Genomic DNA, 16,179 nt, shown 5'->3' with positions numbered 1-16,179 from the left:
TCATTTAGCACATGAGGAAAGAGAAAATATTAGAAGAAAAAAATTATAAAGGGAAATTATTTTCTTAACCTGTTCTTAATCTATTTTCTTAATCTATTAATCTTTTCCAAAAGTCCATAACAAAGCCTATTTTCTGAATGAGACACTCTAACATTTGCAGGAAATAACTGTAAGGAACTGGCTTAGAGACCCAAAACAAAAAATAAAAATAAAAAATCCTTTTCCACATGAAAAAGCATAAATTATAGTGGGACCCAGGTATCTCAGCCAGAAATAAACAATTAACAAAAGATCTGTGGGAATGAATATTCTGAGAGAAGGGCTTTCTAGAGCATCAGTGATACATGCAATTGCCAGTATAATTTTCCTTGTTTACAGAAATGAGCTGCCATCAAGACCCTAAAGGAGAGAAGCACCTAACTCACGCCTGCTGGCTCATCAGAGAGCTTTTGTGGCATCACATGATGTCAGCTGCCCATTGAAAATGGAGGTTATGTGAGTATCTTTAGTGTTCTAGTTTTTTCTACCTTCCCAGTGCCCACAATGTGGTTAAAGCAAATCTCCCAGGTTAACAAAAACATACAAGTTGGTCACTCAGTTCCAAAACTTGGAAACTGGCATTAGTTCTCAATGAAAATGAGCTTAAACTGGGCACCACACTGACTTCAGAACAATGATTTTCATCATTGGCAATTTCCTCCTTGTTTCCTCCTGAATCCTTCTCTTCCCCTCTTTTCACTGTTTTCATAACCAGTGGCCTGAGTTTACCACTTTCTATAAAAGGACTACAGAGGAGCTCTAATTAGCATCCTAGTCAGTTCCCTACTGCTTGCACAGTGGATAGCATCTCTGAGTATGATACCCAATTTTTTATTACACTAAGATGTTAAAAGAATGGGGGGAAAGCTATGTATAATTCTCTTAGAAAAATTAAAGTAGTTTGTCAACATATACCAGTAAAATGATGATATTGACATATTAGTATTACATATATACACATATACATGTACATGTATATGTGTATATATAGACACATTCTACTTTATGGTCATTCTTTTATAGTTCTTTGGTTTTAATGGGGTAAAAAAGGAAAGAAAGAAAGAAAGAAAGAAAGAAAGAAAGAAAGAAAGAAAGAAAGAAAGAAAGAAAGAAAGAAAGAAAGAAATGCAGTTTTGCCTGTTTTTGTAGAACATCTAAAATTAACAGGATTCTTGAAAATTAACACTATTCACATAATTTCAAAGTTTATTAGGCAACTATCACCCTGCTGATGAGATATGAGTATAATATAATGTAGCCAAACAAGTTCCTAGAAAGAGAGTAGTAGAGAGCTTGAATTAGGTATTCCCAAGAAATGTGGTTGCAGAGCAAAGATAAAAAAAAGCTATTTCTTGTTTCCATTTCCAGAATCTTTTCTATGAATATGTATTTCTTGCTCCTTGGAAAAAATTTATTTTCTTCCTCACTAGTTACAGTAGCTTAGAGAGTTGCTTTTGTATTGAATACTCTGGATACATTGGATAAAAATAGAGAAAAGTGTTTTCTCCATTACTAAAGATTAGCCATTAGGATCTTCATGTTCAGAGATGTTAAAAACTAACAATAAACATTAGAAAGTTATGGTAGATAGAAAGTACAGAAGAGCATGTGTTTGAATCTTGGTTCTGCCGGCCATGTGAACTTGGACAAAATATTTAATCTGGCTGGGCGTCTGGTTCCTGTTCTGTAAAATGGGATCATGGGTCCTATTTGTGATGAGTGAGTTTATGCACATAGAGCACTTAGGACAGTGTCTGACCAACAAAGTCAATGGTCAATAAATGATAGCTGCTATTACTATGACTTATGGTTATAATTATAATTAAGAGGGCTAAAGAAGTAAGCAAAGATATGGGAGAGATAGCCACAGATAGTATGTTTTGGGTTTAGAGGAGGGAGGTGGGGAAGTGGTTAGTCAATGTCTTCAGTTATGTAATCCGGGAATATATTTCATTATCTTTAAAATTCTTCAGAGGCAGTAAATATTGTGCAATTGTATTTTAAAATTTAGGCCAGTCTACATTTTAGTTTCACAGTTTTAAAAACATCATTAATTGAAAGAAGCATCACAATTTCAGAGATGTTTAAGTGTGAAAGTGTACATTTTAGATTTGATGAAATATATTAAAAGCTGGAAAATACAGTGTATTTCAGGTGTTAAATGTCCCAGTCTCATATTTTTCGATAAGAGCTGAAAACTAAAATCTAGCTTCTGAGCATTCCTAGTTACTGCTTCTCAGATTATTTTTAAGGCAAGCCAATTAGAAATGGGCAGAAGAAGGACTTTTATTAGTTTTGACCTTAAAAGCCAAGCCCTAGTAAAGAGAAACAAAGGCAAAGAAAAAAGCTATGACAGGAGAAAAGGAGACAGTAGGAATGGGAAATTATAAAGCTATAAAATAAACTCTTGACATGAAAGGATGCCAGAATAATCAAAACTATTAAACTAAAGTGAATATCTTAATTCTCAAAGAGAACTAGTATACTATTCCCATGCCTTCCTTTTGTACACCACTGTACAAAATTGCTACATATTCCTGATAGGAGCATGCAAATGGTGTAGACACAGCAGGAAGGCTGAGAATCACTGATATTAGAAGATTTAGTTTGCAAGCTGGGAATTACTGATCAGAAAGGGTAACATCTGACATTCTGTCTCTCTATAGCACCGCCTCTTTTTGAAAAGAACACAATTTCATTTTCTGACAGTGTTGTTGCATTGAATTATTGCATTGAAGCAAGATGTGTCAGGCTAGTGTCTTCTGTTTACTCAATACTTATTGAGCCCTTGAATGGACCTTGAGGAGCAATGGCAATGGATGACTTGAGTTGGAGACTGGTGGGCAGGTGCAATAGAAAAACAAGGGGAACTTTAGTGAAGAAATTGAGGTGGCTGGCAAAAGTGAATGCAGGAGGGAAGAAGACAAATAGTCAGGGAAAGCTAAGAGAGGGCTGACCTCAGGTCCTGACCAGGAGCTATGTGGAACATGGAAATGAGTAATTGCCACTTGAGTCACCAGGGTATCAGTGTTAAAAAGAGAAAGCAAGGGTTCCAGTCAAGATGGCAGAATAGGTCAATGCTGTGCTTACCTCTTTCACAACCACATCAAAATTACAACAAAACTACAAAACAACTATCACTGAGAATTACCTGAAGTCCAGCTGAACAAAAGTCCTATAACTAAGGACATACAGAAGAAGCCACCTCAAGACTAGTAGGAGAGGCAGAGATGCACAATGGGTTGGTCTCACACCCAAGAGCAGCAGTTAAAAATTGGGAGAGATATCTTGGCTACAGAGGTACCCCCTGAGCAGCAGGGGTTCCCAACCCCACACCAGGCTCCCTAGTCCAGGGTTTTAGTGCCAGGGAGCGATGTCTCCACAATCAGCTATGAAAACCAGCAAGGATTGTGACTGAGTGAGATGGAAGGCAGCTGGACTCCCGGGTGTTCCTTTTATAGGGCCCATGCACAGACTTACTTGCTGAGGGACTCACTCACTCTGAGCTCCAGCACTGGGGAAGCAGCTCCAAAGGTGTTAGGGACATGTGAGGAAGAACTGAATTGTCTGGCTTCAGGGTAAGGGCAGGAGGGGCAGCTTTGTCCTGAACAGAAGTGCTGGCAGACACCATTGTTCCTTTGCTGAGCCCGCACTCCACCCAGGATGAGGACACAGGACAACCTGGCTAACACCAATTATCCCACCCTTGTGATTCCCTGAGATGCTGCCTCTCCAAATTGCAGGTGCACCAAGCCACTTAAAGCGGCTTTTCCATACAAATGGCCTGTGTTAGCTCGTGCTGCGGATTTTACTAAAATCTCTCAAACCTTCACAAACCCCAAATAAGCAGCAACAAGCAGCCTCAGCATGCCCCATACCCCTTGCTAAGCAGCCTCAAGCCAGGCACTAGTGGCAGTGGGCCTTGGTTTGCAGCTTAGCGTCTCCCAGGCACAAGTGGCAACCATCTGCAGATGACTTTGTAGCTCATATTAATGGCACTGGGCATGGCACAGGCAGTAGCTGATCCTGGCCTGCACCAAGGACCCTCCCAAAAGTCCCCAGAACCAACATATCCAGAGCACCATCCCAACCACCTCTACAAATGACACACCCAAAAAGCATATTCGGCAGGCACGAGAGCCCCGCTAGAGCAAATCCTGCTCCATAGGGTCATCCCTACACAACAGTTCCTCTATGTAGTCATGGCCAGTCCTTACAACCAAGCAGCCTGAGGGTCAATCCTTTTCCCTATGGTGCAAACAGCAACCAGGGCCCAACTACAACAGGAGGGCACATATAACCGACACAAGGGACACACCTGGAGCACCTGGCTCAAGTGACAAGGGAGACTGTGCCACTGAGCCCCACAGCACACCTACTACATAAGGCCACTCTGCCAAGACCAGGAGATATAGCAGCTCTACTTACTACATAGAAACAAACACAGGGAGGCAGCCAAAATGGGGAGACAGAGAAACATGTTCCAATTTAAAAAGCAGAACAAAACTCCAGAAGAAGAACCGAACAAAATGGAGACAAGGAATCTATCAGATGCACAGTTCCACACCTTGGTTATAAGGATGCCCAATGATCTCAATGAGAATTTCAATAAAGTGACAGTAAACATAAAAATGAAAACATAAAAAGGACCAGTCAGAAATGAAGAATACAATAACTGAAATGTAGAATACACTATTGGAAACCAACAGTAGAACAGATGAAGCATAGGTTCAAATCAGCAATTTGGAAGTTAAGGTAGCAGAAAACAACCAATCAGAACAGCAAAAAAGAAAAAAGGAATCCAAAAAAATGAGGACAGTTTAAGGGGTCTGCAACAACATCAAGTGTAACAACATTTACATCATAGAGGTATTAGAAGGAGGAAAGAGCAAGGGATTGAAAACCAATTTGAATAAATAATTATAGAAACTTTCCCTAATGTAGCAAAGGAAATATACATACAAGGCCAAGAAGCAGAGAGTCCGAAACAAGATGAACCCAAAGAGGCCCACACCAAGACACATTATAGTTAAAATGGCAAAGGTTAAAGACAAAGAGGGAATCTTAAAAGCAGCAAGAGAAAAGCAGTTAGTTACCGTTACCTACAAGGGAGCTCCCAAAAGACTGTCAGCGGATTTCTCAACAAAAACTTTGCAGGTCAGAAGGGATTGGCACGAAATATTCAAAGTGATGAAAAGCATGGACCTACAACCAAGATTACCCAGCAAAGCTATCACTCAGAATCCAAGGATGGATAAAGAGCTTCCCAGACAGGAAAAAGCAAAAAGAGTTCATCACCACCAAACCAGTATTACAAGAAATGTGAAGAAGAAGAAGAAGAAGAAGAAGAAGAAGAAGAAGAAGAAGAAGAAGAAGAAGAAGAAGAAGAAGAAGAAGACATGAATAATAAAACGGCAATAATTACATGTCTATCAACAATTGCTTTCAATGTAAATGAATTAAGTGTTCTAATCAAAAGATAGGTGGCTGAATGGATAAGAAAACAAGACTCTTATATATGCTGCCTTCAAGAGACTCACTTAAGATCAAAATACACAAACAGACTGAAAGTAAAGGGATGGAAAAAAGATATTTCATGAAAATAGAAACAAACAAACAAAAAGCTGGGGTAGCAATACTTATATCAGATAAAATAGACTTTAAAACAAAGGCTATAACAAGAGACAAAGAAGAATCCAGTAACCCCAGATAAATACACTTCTGGGTATTTATCTGAAGAAACCCAAAACAGTACTTTGCATGGACATGTGCATCTATATGTTCACTGCAGCATTATTTACAATGTCCAAGATATGGAGGCAACCTGGGTCTCCATCAATAGGTGACTGGATAAAGAAGACATGGTATATACTGTGTTTCCTTGAAAATAAGACCTAGGCAGACCATCAGCTCTAATGCATCTTTTGGAGCAAAAATTAATATAAGACCCTATATTATATTATATTATATTATATTATATTATATTATATTACATTACTTTATATTATACTATATTATATTATATTACATTATATTATATTATAAGACCCAGTCTTATATTATATTAAAATAAGACCAGGTCTTATATTAATTTTTGTTCCAAAAGATGCATTCGAGCTGATGGTCTGGCTAGGTCTTATTTTCAGGGAAACACGGTATATACAATGGAATATTGCTCAGCTATAAAAAAGAATGAAATCTTGCCATCTGCAACAACATGGATGAAACTAGAGGGTACTGTGCTGAGTGCAATAAGTCAGAGAAAGACAGCTGCCGTATGATTTCACTTCTATGTGAAATCTAAAGAGTAAAATAAAAGAACAAACAAAATGGAAACATACTCATACACACAGACAATATTTTGATGGTTGCCAGATGGGAGGGTGTTTGGGAGGTAGGTGGAAAAAGAGGAAGGGATTCAAAACAGTAGAAACTGGTAGTTACAAATAGTTGTGAGGATTTAAAGCACAGCATAAGGAACATAGTCAATAATACTGTAATGACTATGTATGGTGTCAGATGGGTACTGGATTTATCGGGGTGATTACTTTGTAAGTTATGTAAATGTCTACTCACTATGTTGTACACCTGCAACTAACATAATATTGTATGTCAACTATTATTGAAAAATTAAAAAATTATAAAAAAATAAATAAAGTGTTGAAAGAGGAAAAAAATCAGAAGAGGAGAAAGTCAGGCTTGATTCAGGAAACTGAGGAAGAGGGTGGTGGTACTTGTGATGCAATCAGGCTTTAGGTTGACATAAAGTGGGTGGGGCTCAAGTCAGCACGGGAGGAAAGACTGAGGAGAGAAGCCAGCAATGAAAAGCAGTTTGGTCAGGGACTAAGGGGAGGAGAAGGCTAAGCACAAAGCATTATGAATGGGGATGGGAAGACAAGTGCCTTGAACAGCTTGCACTTTGTGCAGTAAGTAACATTCTGCAGGTATAACTGTAAACAACCAATCACAATCCAATGAGATAGCAAGAGATTAGAGATACACATAAAATGCCCAACGAAACCCAGACTGTGAGGATAGTGCGTGTGTTAATCCTAACCGAAGCACTGAAAAATTGTTATTTGAATACTTCCCAAGCACTGTTCTAAGCTCTTTAAGACTATTAACTTTGTATTCTTCTAACAACTCCATGATGTAGGTAATATTTATATTTCCATTTTACAGATGAGGGAATCGAGTCAAAGAGAGCCCCGAATCACCCAGTTATGTCTAGAGACGGTTTCAAACCCAGCCAGCGGAACTCCAGAGCCCACACTCTAAGCCATCGTAGTGTGTTCTTTTCACCTTGATTTCTAGGCCCTAACACAATGTCCAACCCACAGTAACCATTCAATACTGTTGAAGGACTGAAGGATCCGTCGCTTTAGTGGGATCATAGGAGGCAAACTTTGAAGGATACAGGGATTTGAAAAGAGAACACAGATACTGGTGGAATTAATTGGCTTAGGGCTCTGAATGGAACTTAGGGGAGAAATTGTTTTTCCAACCTAGTATAGATTTCCACCTTGTGTCACCAGGATGCCGCTCCAACCAGCCGACATAGGCTTATGGGTGACCTGGAAGGTCCGAGTCAGCTATGCAGTCTTTCCCTACAGTTGGAAGCAGCACAGCCCAAAGTGTGCCCTCCTCTAACCTACAACCACTCTGAGTATTTCTCTTATACCAACACTGCCTTATATCCGATTGCTTATTATATATCACATCCCCCCTTCTAGGCTGAAAGTGACTTAAGGTCAAGGCAGTTGTCTTATTCATCTTTGGGTTCCCAGTACCAGTTTTCATATCGTAAGTCAGCGATATAACAGCATTAAGGTAGCACGTTTTAGGAAAAAACATGTTACATGTTTGTTCACTTTCTGCAGAGGAAATACAGATCACTGTTTAAAAGCTTCATTTTTCTATGGAAAGCTTTTAGTAATTATTTTTAACTAAATTTGTGTATAGTTTGATAACTTCACATACATTATACTGCACTGCACTTGAAATTATAAGCAATGACCCTTAGTATTCTTCTGCTGCGATATCTTATAATTTATTTGATTCTACACACTGATTTTTCACCTCCTAACTGTACTCATTAGCATATATTTAAAAAATACAAATAACCTTATGGGGAAGGCATTGCACTTTTTAAGGCTACAATTAAGATGTGGCCTAACACAAAATCCTGCCTGCTAGAGGCCCCAGGGGACAAGCCAGCCTTGCGCAGCTGGCTGGACATGTGGCTCAGTGAAGTCCCCAGCACAGTGGTGCAGATGGTGAAGCTGACAGTTTAATTCTGGTGAATGGGTACGTGTGTGAAAGCGGCCCAACAGCTGGGTTTGTCTTCAGTCTAGCCCTGTGTAAGTAAGGCAATAATATAAAACTGACTGTGGGCTCCCAGGATACTTGCTGGGGCTAATGTCCACTCTTGTCAACTACACTGCGAAGACAGGTGACTAATTCTATACAATGCTCTACGAACAATGCCAAATTTATTCCTAAAAACACACACAACTCCTACCGTGTGACCAATGCGTAATTAGTCCACCTGTAGTGGTTCAAATAAGACTAAATATTTGTATGAATTCAAAAGGTCCATCTCTGTACTGAGGGGTTACTGGTAAAGGTTTAACCAACAGTCACCAAATGATCATTTTTGGACAGAGTATCCCATCACCGACATCAATAACATGTAGTTGGGGAGCCATAGAAGGTTTCTGGCCATGGGAAGGGTGTGACCAATACCCAGATTTCAGAAAATTAATTGGCGGCGGGGGAGGTGTAGTAGAGTGGACAGCAACACTGCTGGTGAGAGAATGGGCCTGGAATATGACAAAGGTGCCATTATGAAAAAAGGGAACCAATCAGAACTGGTGGCTGACTGGGTGGCAAGTACAGAGGTGCCAAAAAAAAGTATACACACCTTAGGAAAGGAAAAAGCTGTATTAAAATTGTAATAATATATACCGATAACAAAAGATGAATTCAAGCCACGTTTGACTTCTGCAATTACAAGAGGTGCTCAAAGTGGTTACCATCAGCGTCCAGACGCTTCTGATTACGGCTAACTACTGCTTGAGCAACGTTGACCAAAGTGTCCACTTATATATATATATTTTTTGGCACCCCCAGTAGATAACAGAGAAGAACAGATTTAAATTAACTTGGAAGCCTAACGAAAGCAAGGTTGGTACTAACTCCAAGGAATGTCAGGAGGAAGGGCTGGATTGCATCAGAAAAAGAAGTTGCAGTGTGGTGGCCTCAGGACATTCACATTTCTCAAGCAGGTCCTTGAAAATGCAGAGCAGTATACAAGATGGCCTAGAGAAGCCCAGAGTGGAGAGACCACTAAAGAATAGAGGTGGCAGGAAATAATAGAGGTTGTTGAGAAGAAAGGAGAAAAATGGGCTAGCCAGAGGAAGACACTTGGAGATCCAATGAAGAAGGAAAATCAGACCTCGGGTAATCCAGACCAAAAAAAAAAAAAAAAGATCTTAAAAAAGATGCAAATGCCACCGAGAAATTAAGAATAAGGGCTGGAAACAGGCCTCAGGTCATTATGCAATACTTGGGAATTGACTGTTGACTTAGAATACTGATCGGGCTTAGCAACAGAATGAGCATAAAAGGAAGTGGAGAAAAGAATAAAGAAATGGAGGCTTTATCTAGAAGTGAAGGGAAGTACATACAGTAGTTTAAGGGAGAAGTTAGGCAGTAGCTCCAGAGAATATCAACGTTTAAACTCTAGGAAGACCTCATTTGGAGGGAAGAGAGGAGAAGGGAGCGAAAGGAGGTCAGCTGAGCGCACATCAGGTACACCTGTTGGATATAAATTGTGTATTAGCATAAATTAAAGTCTACTTTCAAAGGGACAGGGTGGGGTTGAGAAACAAGAGCAAAGTAGAAAAGGCAGAGGTAGAAACTACAGTTAGGAATCAACCAGAAATGGGCAAAGTTTGCCAAAATGTACAGACGACCCAGATGGTGTGTAAACTGAGGGATGATCTATAGCATTCTTCGCCTTGTACCTGCAAATCCTGGTTGCCTGTGTTCAGGACCAAAGGTGGAGTTGCACAGTGGTTCATAAACCTGGCTGCATTCAGAATCATCTGGGACACTTGTTAAAAAAAACAGCTTCTTTAACCCTACCCCTGGAGATTCTGACTCATATCTAAGGTGCGGCTGGGAATTTTTAATTAGCACTCCAAGTAATTCTGATGCAGCCAGTAGGATGGCACTTGGAAACTAAGCAAATCATCAGAATTATCTGATACACTTTTCAAGCTCCAGTGCCACAATCGGTTAGTGCCACAGTACCTATATGATATACTTTTAAAAAATACAGATTCATGAGCTCCTATCCAAATCTAGTGAATCTCACTACACTCACAGCTGTAAAATTAAATGCATCATGTTTGAATCCTTTTTCAATCAACTTTCCAGCAAATGCATGTAGTAAAGAATTTCAATATAACCCTGACTACGCCAGGATTGAATCCCAGTACCTGGAAGAGGTAGTGACTTGGGCAGACCCCTAATGAATGGCTATCCATTAAAAGATGACTGACTACTCATTAAACTGCTCTTGGAAGGAAACCCAAATTTAAAAAAAATAAAAACTTTTCCTGGTTCTTGTTCCTCTGAAGGACTTTCCAGTTTCAAAGTCCACCTTAAAGCAGCTGCTAAGAAACATTGACAATATTGATGTATATTATCATTTTATTATAAATCTTTAGATACTTATGTAGATCATCATCTTAAATATAATGCACATTCATTCCCATCACGAGTAATATCAGCCCTAACACGTATAGACATATAGGGCATATTGTTATTGCACTGCACTTTGCCTTTCAAAGCCCTGGGGCATCTTTGAAACTAGTGTTATAAGTGTGTGAGAACTGAAGCCAGAAAGACCTGGTTCCAATCCTGCCTTTGAAAGGTAAGCTGGTTGTACAGCACTACAGGTAAGACTTTCTGAAACTTGGTCTTTTTCTTCTCTAAAATGGTACCATCTATTTTGCCGGGTTGTCATAAGAACAAGAAATGTCAGTAAAATGCATAACCTCCTGATTCAGAGCCAGCATTCAATAAGTAATTACTCTTATTGCTCGTACCCAAATCTCCACCCCCTGCCCCCCCATCAAAGATGAAATTAATCTTCTAAAAGTGCTAAGATATTGAAGTAGTGTCGAAAGCCTGAGTGTTCCAGCCATGGTGGGAACTGTAAAAAGGAACTCTACTACAGAAAGCTTGCACACCATAAAATATGAAGAGTCCTTACCACAAAGCAGCCAGATGCTCAATAAATAACGAAAAATATACTTTCAAGTGTACAGCTGAGATTATAAGAAGATAAAGAAGGTTCTTAAGGACAAGAGAAAAAAGAAAAATAACTTGAAACCTAAACCTAGTGGCAAAGTAATTTGTAAACGCATGCTTCCCTGGGGGCAATACCATTCCCTCCCGGAACCTAGAGAGAGGCCAGGACCTGAGCGTGTTGATGGAGGAGAGACTTGAGCTTGAGCTTGGGAAATGGGAAAGGACAGAATCTGAGACCCAACACCAATGTTCTACACTGAAGGAGCTACACCTTGGATAAAAAGGTTGCCTAGGAAAAATCTGCCTCCCATCAAAGCAAACTGATGAGGAAATCTGCAGACCTACATTAAGTCCAAATTAATTAATGAAGATAATGACGCTGATCTCCTCCGAGCAAGCCTAAACTCAAATTTACACTATCTCCAAGTATGGAAATGCCTGGCTAATGAAAGCGGTCTTGGGTTGAAAGTAAAAACAAACATTTTCTACAGAAAGTCATCGTCAATACAGACCTTTCCGGATTCCCATAAAACTAAGAAATAATTAAGGAAACACGCTACCTTGAATAATAGCAGAAAAAGACATTTAATAGACTTACCCCCACCCCCGAAAACTTCAGATATTCAGACCATGGAAAAGGGGAAGGCATAGAAAAAGTTGAACCAAAAAATAAAAAAAGAGCACAAGATAATTTTAACCCTACTTTTTTTGTATGTATATCAGCGGTGCACAAAAATGTATAGATGTTATCTTAAAATGTGTATATATTTTTTGGGCACCCTCTGTGTGTGTGTGTGTGCGTGTGTGTGTGTGTGTGTGTGTGTATGAATTTATGTCTTTTTCCATAATGGAATGATGATGATGTGCTTTATGTGATATGTGGTAAAAGCATTGCCTGGCTAACCAAATACCAATTTATAATTCCAAGCAAGTTAGTAAAACTTTCTCTGCCTCAATTTCTTCAGCTGCAAAATGGGTATGATACTGTACTACCTACCTATTAAGATTTTTGTGACATAAATTCACACACATACATATTCATGTGTGTATTACACAGCAGAGTTCTCAGTATAGAAAATGCACTCCATAAATAGTAGCTGCTATAAACATTCCCAGTGTCTCCTATGTGACTCCTTGGGATACAGAGGTGGATAATGACCCCTGGTTAGGATACTATCTGGCATGCTTGTTTTGTGCCAAACACTTACCTATTTAATTGTACTTAATCCTCCCAACAATCTTATAAAGTAGTGTTATCTCCATTATCCAGATGAAGAAACTAAGAACTTCGTTAAGAGACTTGGTCCAATTCACACAGCCTGTAATGGAAGAGGAACTAGAACTTGGGTGCTACATGACCCCAAAGCCTGTCTTAATTACCTCACCTCTCTGCTTCCCCTAGATGAGAAGATTCATATTCAGGTATATATGGAGGATGCAGTTGGTAGATTTTCTTTTTTTTCTTTCTTTTTTTTTTTGGCCAAAAAGCAGAGAACTCTAAAAATAGTGGGTTTCACAATCATACAATATAACACAACACCACTAAACTGAATTCTCTGTTAAGTTCTTGACCTCTCAGTTTTTGTTCCCCTCTTCAAAAGGGAAAGTAACAATTTGATTATGAGTAATATCCACTCTGTATGTAATGGGTCTAACTGTTGTGTATTTTCATATGTAAATACTTTTTTAGGTATTATAGATTGGCACTTCTTGGGAGTTTAAACCTTGTTTACTTTTTTGATGAGGAGAGGATTCTACTTATATAATGATAGGTAGGTGGATGGGACTTAATAGACAGATTTGATTCAAAGAAGGAAGCAATTTGTAAAATGTTCCTACCCCACCAAATTGAATATGTGTGGTCATTCAGTAGTTTAAGACTACCTGTCAAAACACCAGATCATTCTCCAACAGATACTACAGGTTATGGCAAAGAGAAACAGCTGTACCTAAGAAGCTACAGTAATTACTTTTCAACTCTGAAAATAGCAGCAAAAACTTTGAGTTCTTGTAAACAATACTGAGACAATGTAACAGATCTAGAAAAGTTGTTTCTAGATTCTCCATCTCATTAAAAAAAACAAAACGGTGTTAATGGATTTTCTCTGAATAAAAAACAGAAAAGGAAAAAAAGGACTCTTTCTTCTATAAGCGTAGCTGCTTCATAGAAATGATTTACAGGCTGGCACAACTCTACTAACTCCTACTTTCAGAAGGGCTCTTTTATCTTTTGCTCACCTGCTCAGTTTGAAACTAAGCAAGTGATTTTGAGTAAAATGATGTAAAAAAAAACTTAGATCCCATTACTCTCAAACTGAAAACAGCTCCCACAATTGAAAAATTAATTCAGAAATAACTTTAACACAAAGTAATGCATCTTCACTTTAAAAGGAAGCATTTTTCCATTCATTTTAGAATGAATCGTTTTAGAGATTATTTCACCAGTGTCTTCATTTTGCAGGTGAAGAAACTGAGACCTAAAGCACTGTAATTCAGTTACTTGTTACATTTTTTTCCTCACTATTTCTGCTTGATCTAATGTAGTTATAAAGTCATCATAACAGTAAGTCATCATCATATTTTTCTGCCCCATGACTACTATAGCTTCAGGACAAGGACTAGACAGAAAAATTTTACACAACCTCCAATACTCATCACATTTAAACTGTCATAACAGCTTTGCTAAACAAGAAAAGGAGTGAAAGCGAATAAAAGTATTTGTATTTCTGTTGCTTAAATAAGAGTTTTGTCTCATAACTGGTCTACATATTAGGTTGGTGCAAAAGTAATTGCGATTTAAAAAAGGTTAAAAATAATTGCAAAAACTTTTGCACCAACCTAATACAAGACATCTCTGATTATGGCATAATAAGAGTACAAAAACGGGGTGAGGGGATTTTACATAATAGAAACACAAAAAAGGGATGAGGATTTTAAAGAACAATTTTTACAAATCAAGAAAAACATGTCTTGTATGTTCTACATAGTTTCAAGTTCGTCTTGGGAGAAAGGAATGCCTTTGAAGAGCAAGGAGATGCGGGCATGAATACATCATCTTGAGGATTTTTTCCAACACTAAAATTCCATGAGAATCCAGAAGTCAAAAGGCTGCATTACGGATATCTGAATTTGTCAATATGGAAACAACAATAAGAATTACATTTCTTGATATTAAGAACATGTTTCCTTGTGAGAGTCTTGCAGCTATTCACACTCAGGGTGGGAGATGAGGGTCTATTTCAAAAGGGAAAACCGGGGCACTGCTGAGAGCTGGTCAAAGGTACTTCAACAGCCGGGCTGCCGGACCAGGTTGAACATCAGCCTCCCCCATTCACTACTCCTTCACACGGACTTGCCGATAGTAGGAAATTAGCGAAAAAAACCTTAAATTTCAGTTTTCAGAAAATGAGCATTATAATCAAACTTTTAAGAGTTATACCTTTACTTCCGGAATTCTCTGATAACTCACCTCCAGGGCAAGCTCAACCCTAGGCGGGTTCCTGCCCAAGAAAGGTCCTTTAGGGGAAGGGACAAAATACGTAAGCAGGTAGGTGGCCAGGAGCAGCCCTCTGGAAGAATCTACCCGGCTGACTCCCTCAGCAGACCCGGCCCACCTGCAGGGCACTCGGCGTGTCCCTCACCTGCGCCAACGCCCCCATCCGCCCTTTTTCTCCCGAGGCACTTACCTAGGGCGTCCGCGGGTGCTTGGGCCCTGAAGGTGGCCGTCTCGGCCCATCGCAGTTGCGGTGGGGGCCTACTCCAGGGTCTGGGGGTGCCAGGCGGCAGGTAGGCATTGGACTTCCACCGGATCGCCACCCGCCTGAAGTTGTAGCTGCCCTCGTTCCTCGGGCTGCCGGATTCGCTCCGGGTTCCGCGCTCTCTCCCGCCCTGGTCTGGACGCAGATGCGCGCTCGGCGGGCTCCGTAAGGGCAACCCGACCCAGGGAGGTGTCGCCTGCATGGCCACGCTCGGCGCGACTCGAGACGGGCGACTCCGGGACTGCTCCGCGCCGACGCCCCTCTGCTCCAGGGTCTCCTCGGCAAGTGCCGCTTCGTCCCTTCCTTCCAGGGCCGCGCGGAGAGTTTGGCACTCGGTCTCTGCGGCGCCGGCACTCACCTAACGCCGCTTATGCAGCGGCCCGCCGGGGACTGCCTGCACCCCTTCCTCAGCAGCCAATTGCTGGAGGCCCCTGGGGCCGGGACGAGGAGTGTTTGCTGCGCCACCGCCACCGCCACCGCCTCCTCCTCCGACCGAGGAAGCAGCCAAGGACGCGCTGGGCAGAGTGGAGCGCCCTGGGGCGCGGCCCCTGAGTGGGTTCGCCACTGGCGGCTCCGCCCCGCCCCGCCCCACCGCTCCGAGCTCGCCCATTGGCCGAGAGGAACCGTGCGGCACTCACCTGCGGCCGTACACCTAGGTGCTCCGAAGGTCAGCAGCGCTCACCTGTGGGACACGTACTGGCTTTAGGGGGAAAAAAAACACACAAGATAATTACAGCTTCTCTGGACTCTGCCCAAAGGCTTGCCATTCTCGCAGATCCATGATCTCGCAGATCACGCCAAGGGTCATACGTGTGTCTCAAGCCGCTGTACGGAGCCACTGATAATAATCTTACTTATGTTATAGAGCTAGCCAGTGACTTAAGTATTTCAGATAAAGAAACCAAGATGCGAAACCGACGGTGGGTCCATAGCAGTACAGAGCTAGAATCCTTACCCGGATCTCTGCACCAAGGTCTGTCCTTACCTCACTGAATTGAATCATCTTGCCCAGAGCATCAGGCCAGAGAATGCAGAAGGTGTTTGTGTGTGTGTGTGTGTG

At 40.7% G+C, this 16,179-nt stretch overlaps 1 protein-coding gene across 1 annotated transcript in view; it reads right to left on the bottom strand.

Annotated features, from left to right (window-relative positions):
- The window catches only part of FGD4 (FYVE, RhoGEF and PH domain containing 4), a 183,534-nt gene extending 168,207 nt beyond the window's left edge, over positions 1-15,327 (bottom strand). The window contains exon 1 of the mRNA XM_019736660.3: positions 15,048-15,327. Within this exon, the coding sequence (XP_019592219.3) occupies positions 15,048-15,321 (274 nt within the window). The 5' untranslated portion in view covers positions 15,322-15,327. The remainder of the gene's footprint in view (positions 1-15,047) is intronic.
- Positions 15,328-16,179: the final 852 nt, after the last annotated feature.

This window comes from Rhinolophus sinicus, chromosome 1 (assembly GCF_057876585.1).
Source record: "Rhinolophus sinicus isolate RSI-liver-muscle chromosome 1, RSI-T2T, whole genome shotgun sequence".
Classification (NCBI taxonomy): Eukaryota; Metazoa; Chordata; class Mammalia; order Chiroptera; family Rhinolophidae; genus Rhinolophus; species Rhinolophus sinicus.
Note: the sequence above shows the minus strand (reverse complement) of the source record. Positions and strands in the feature narration are given on the sequence as shown.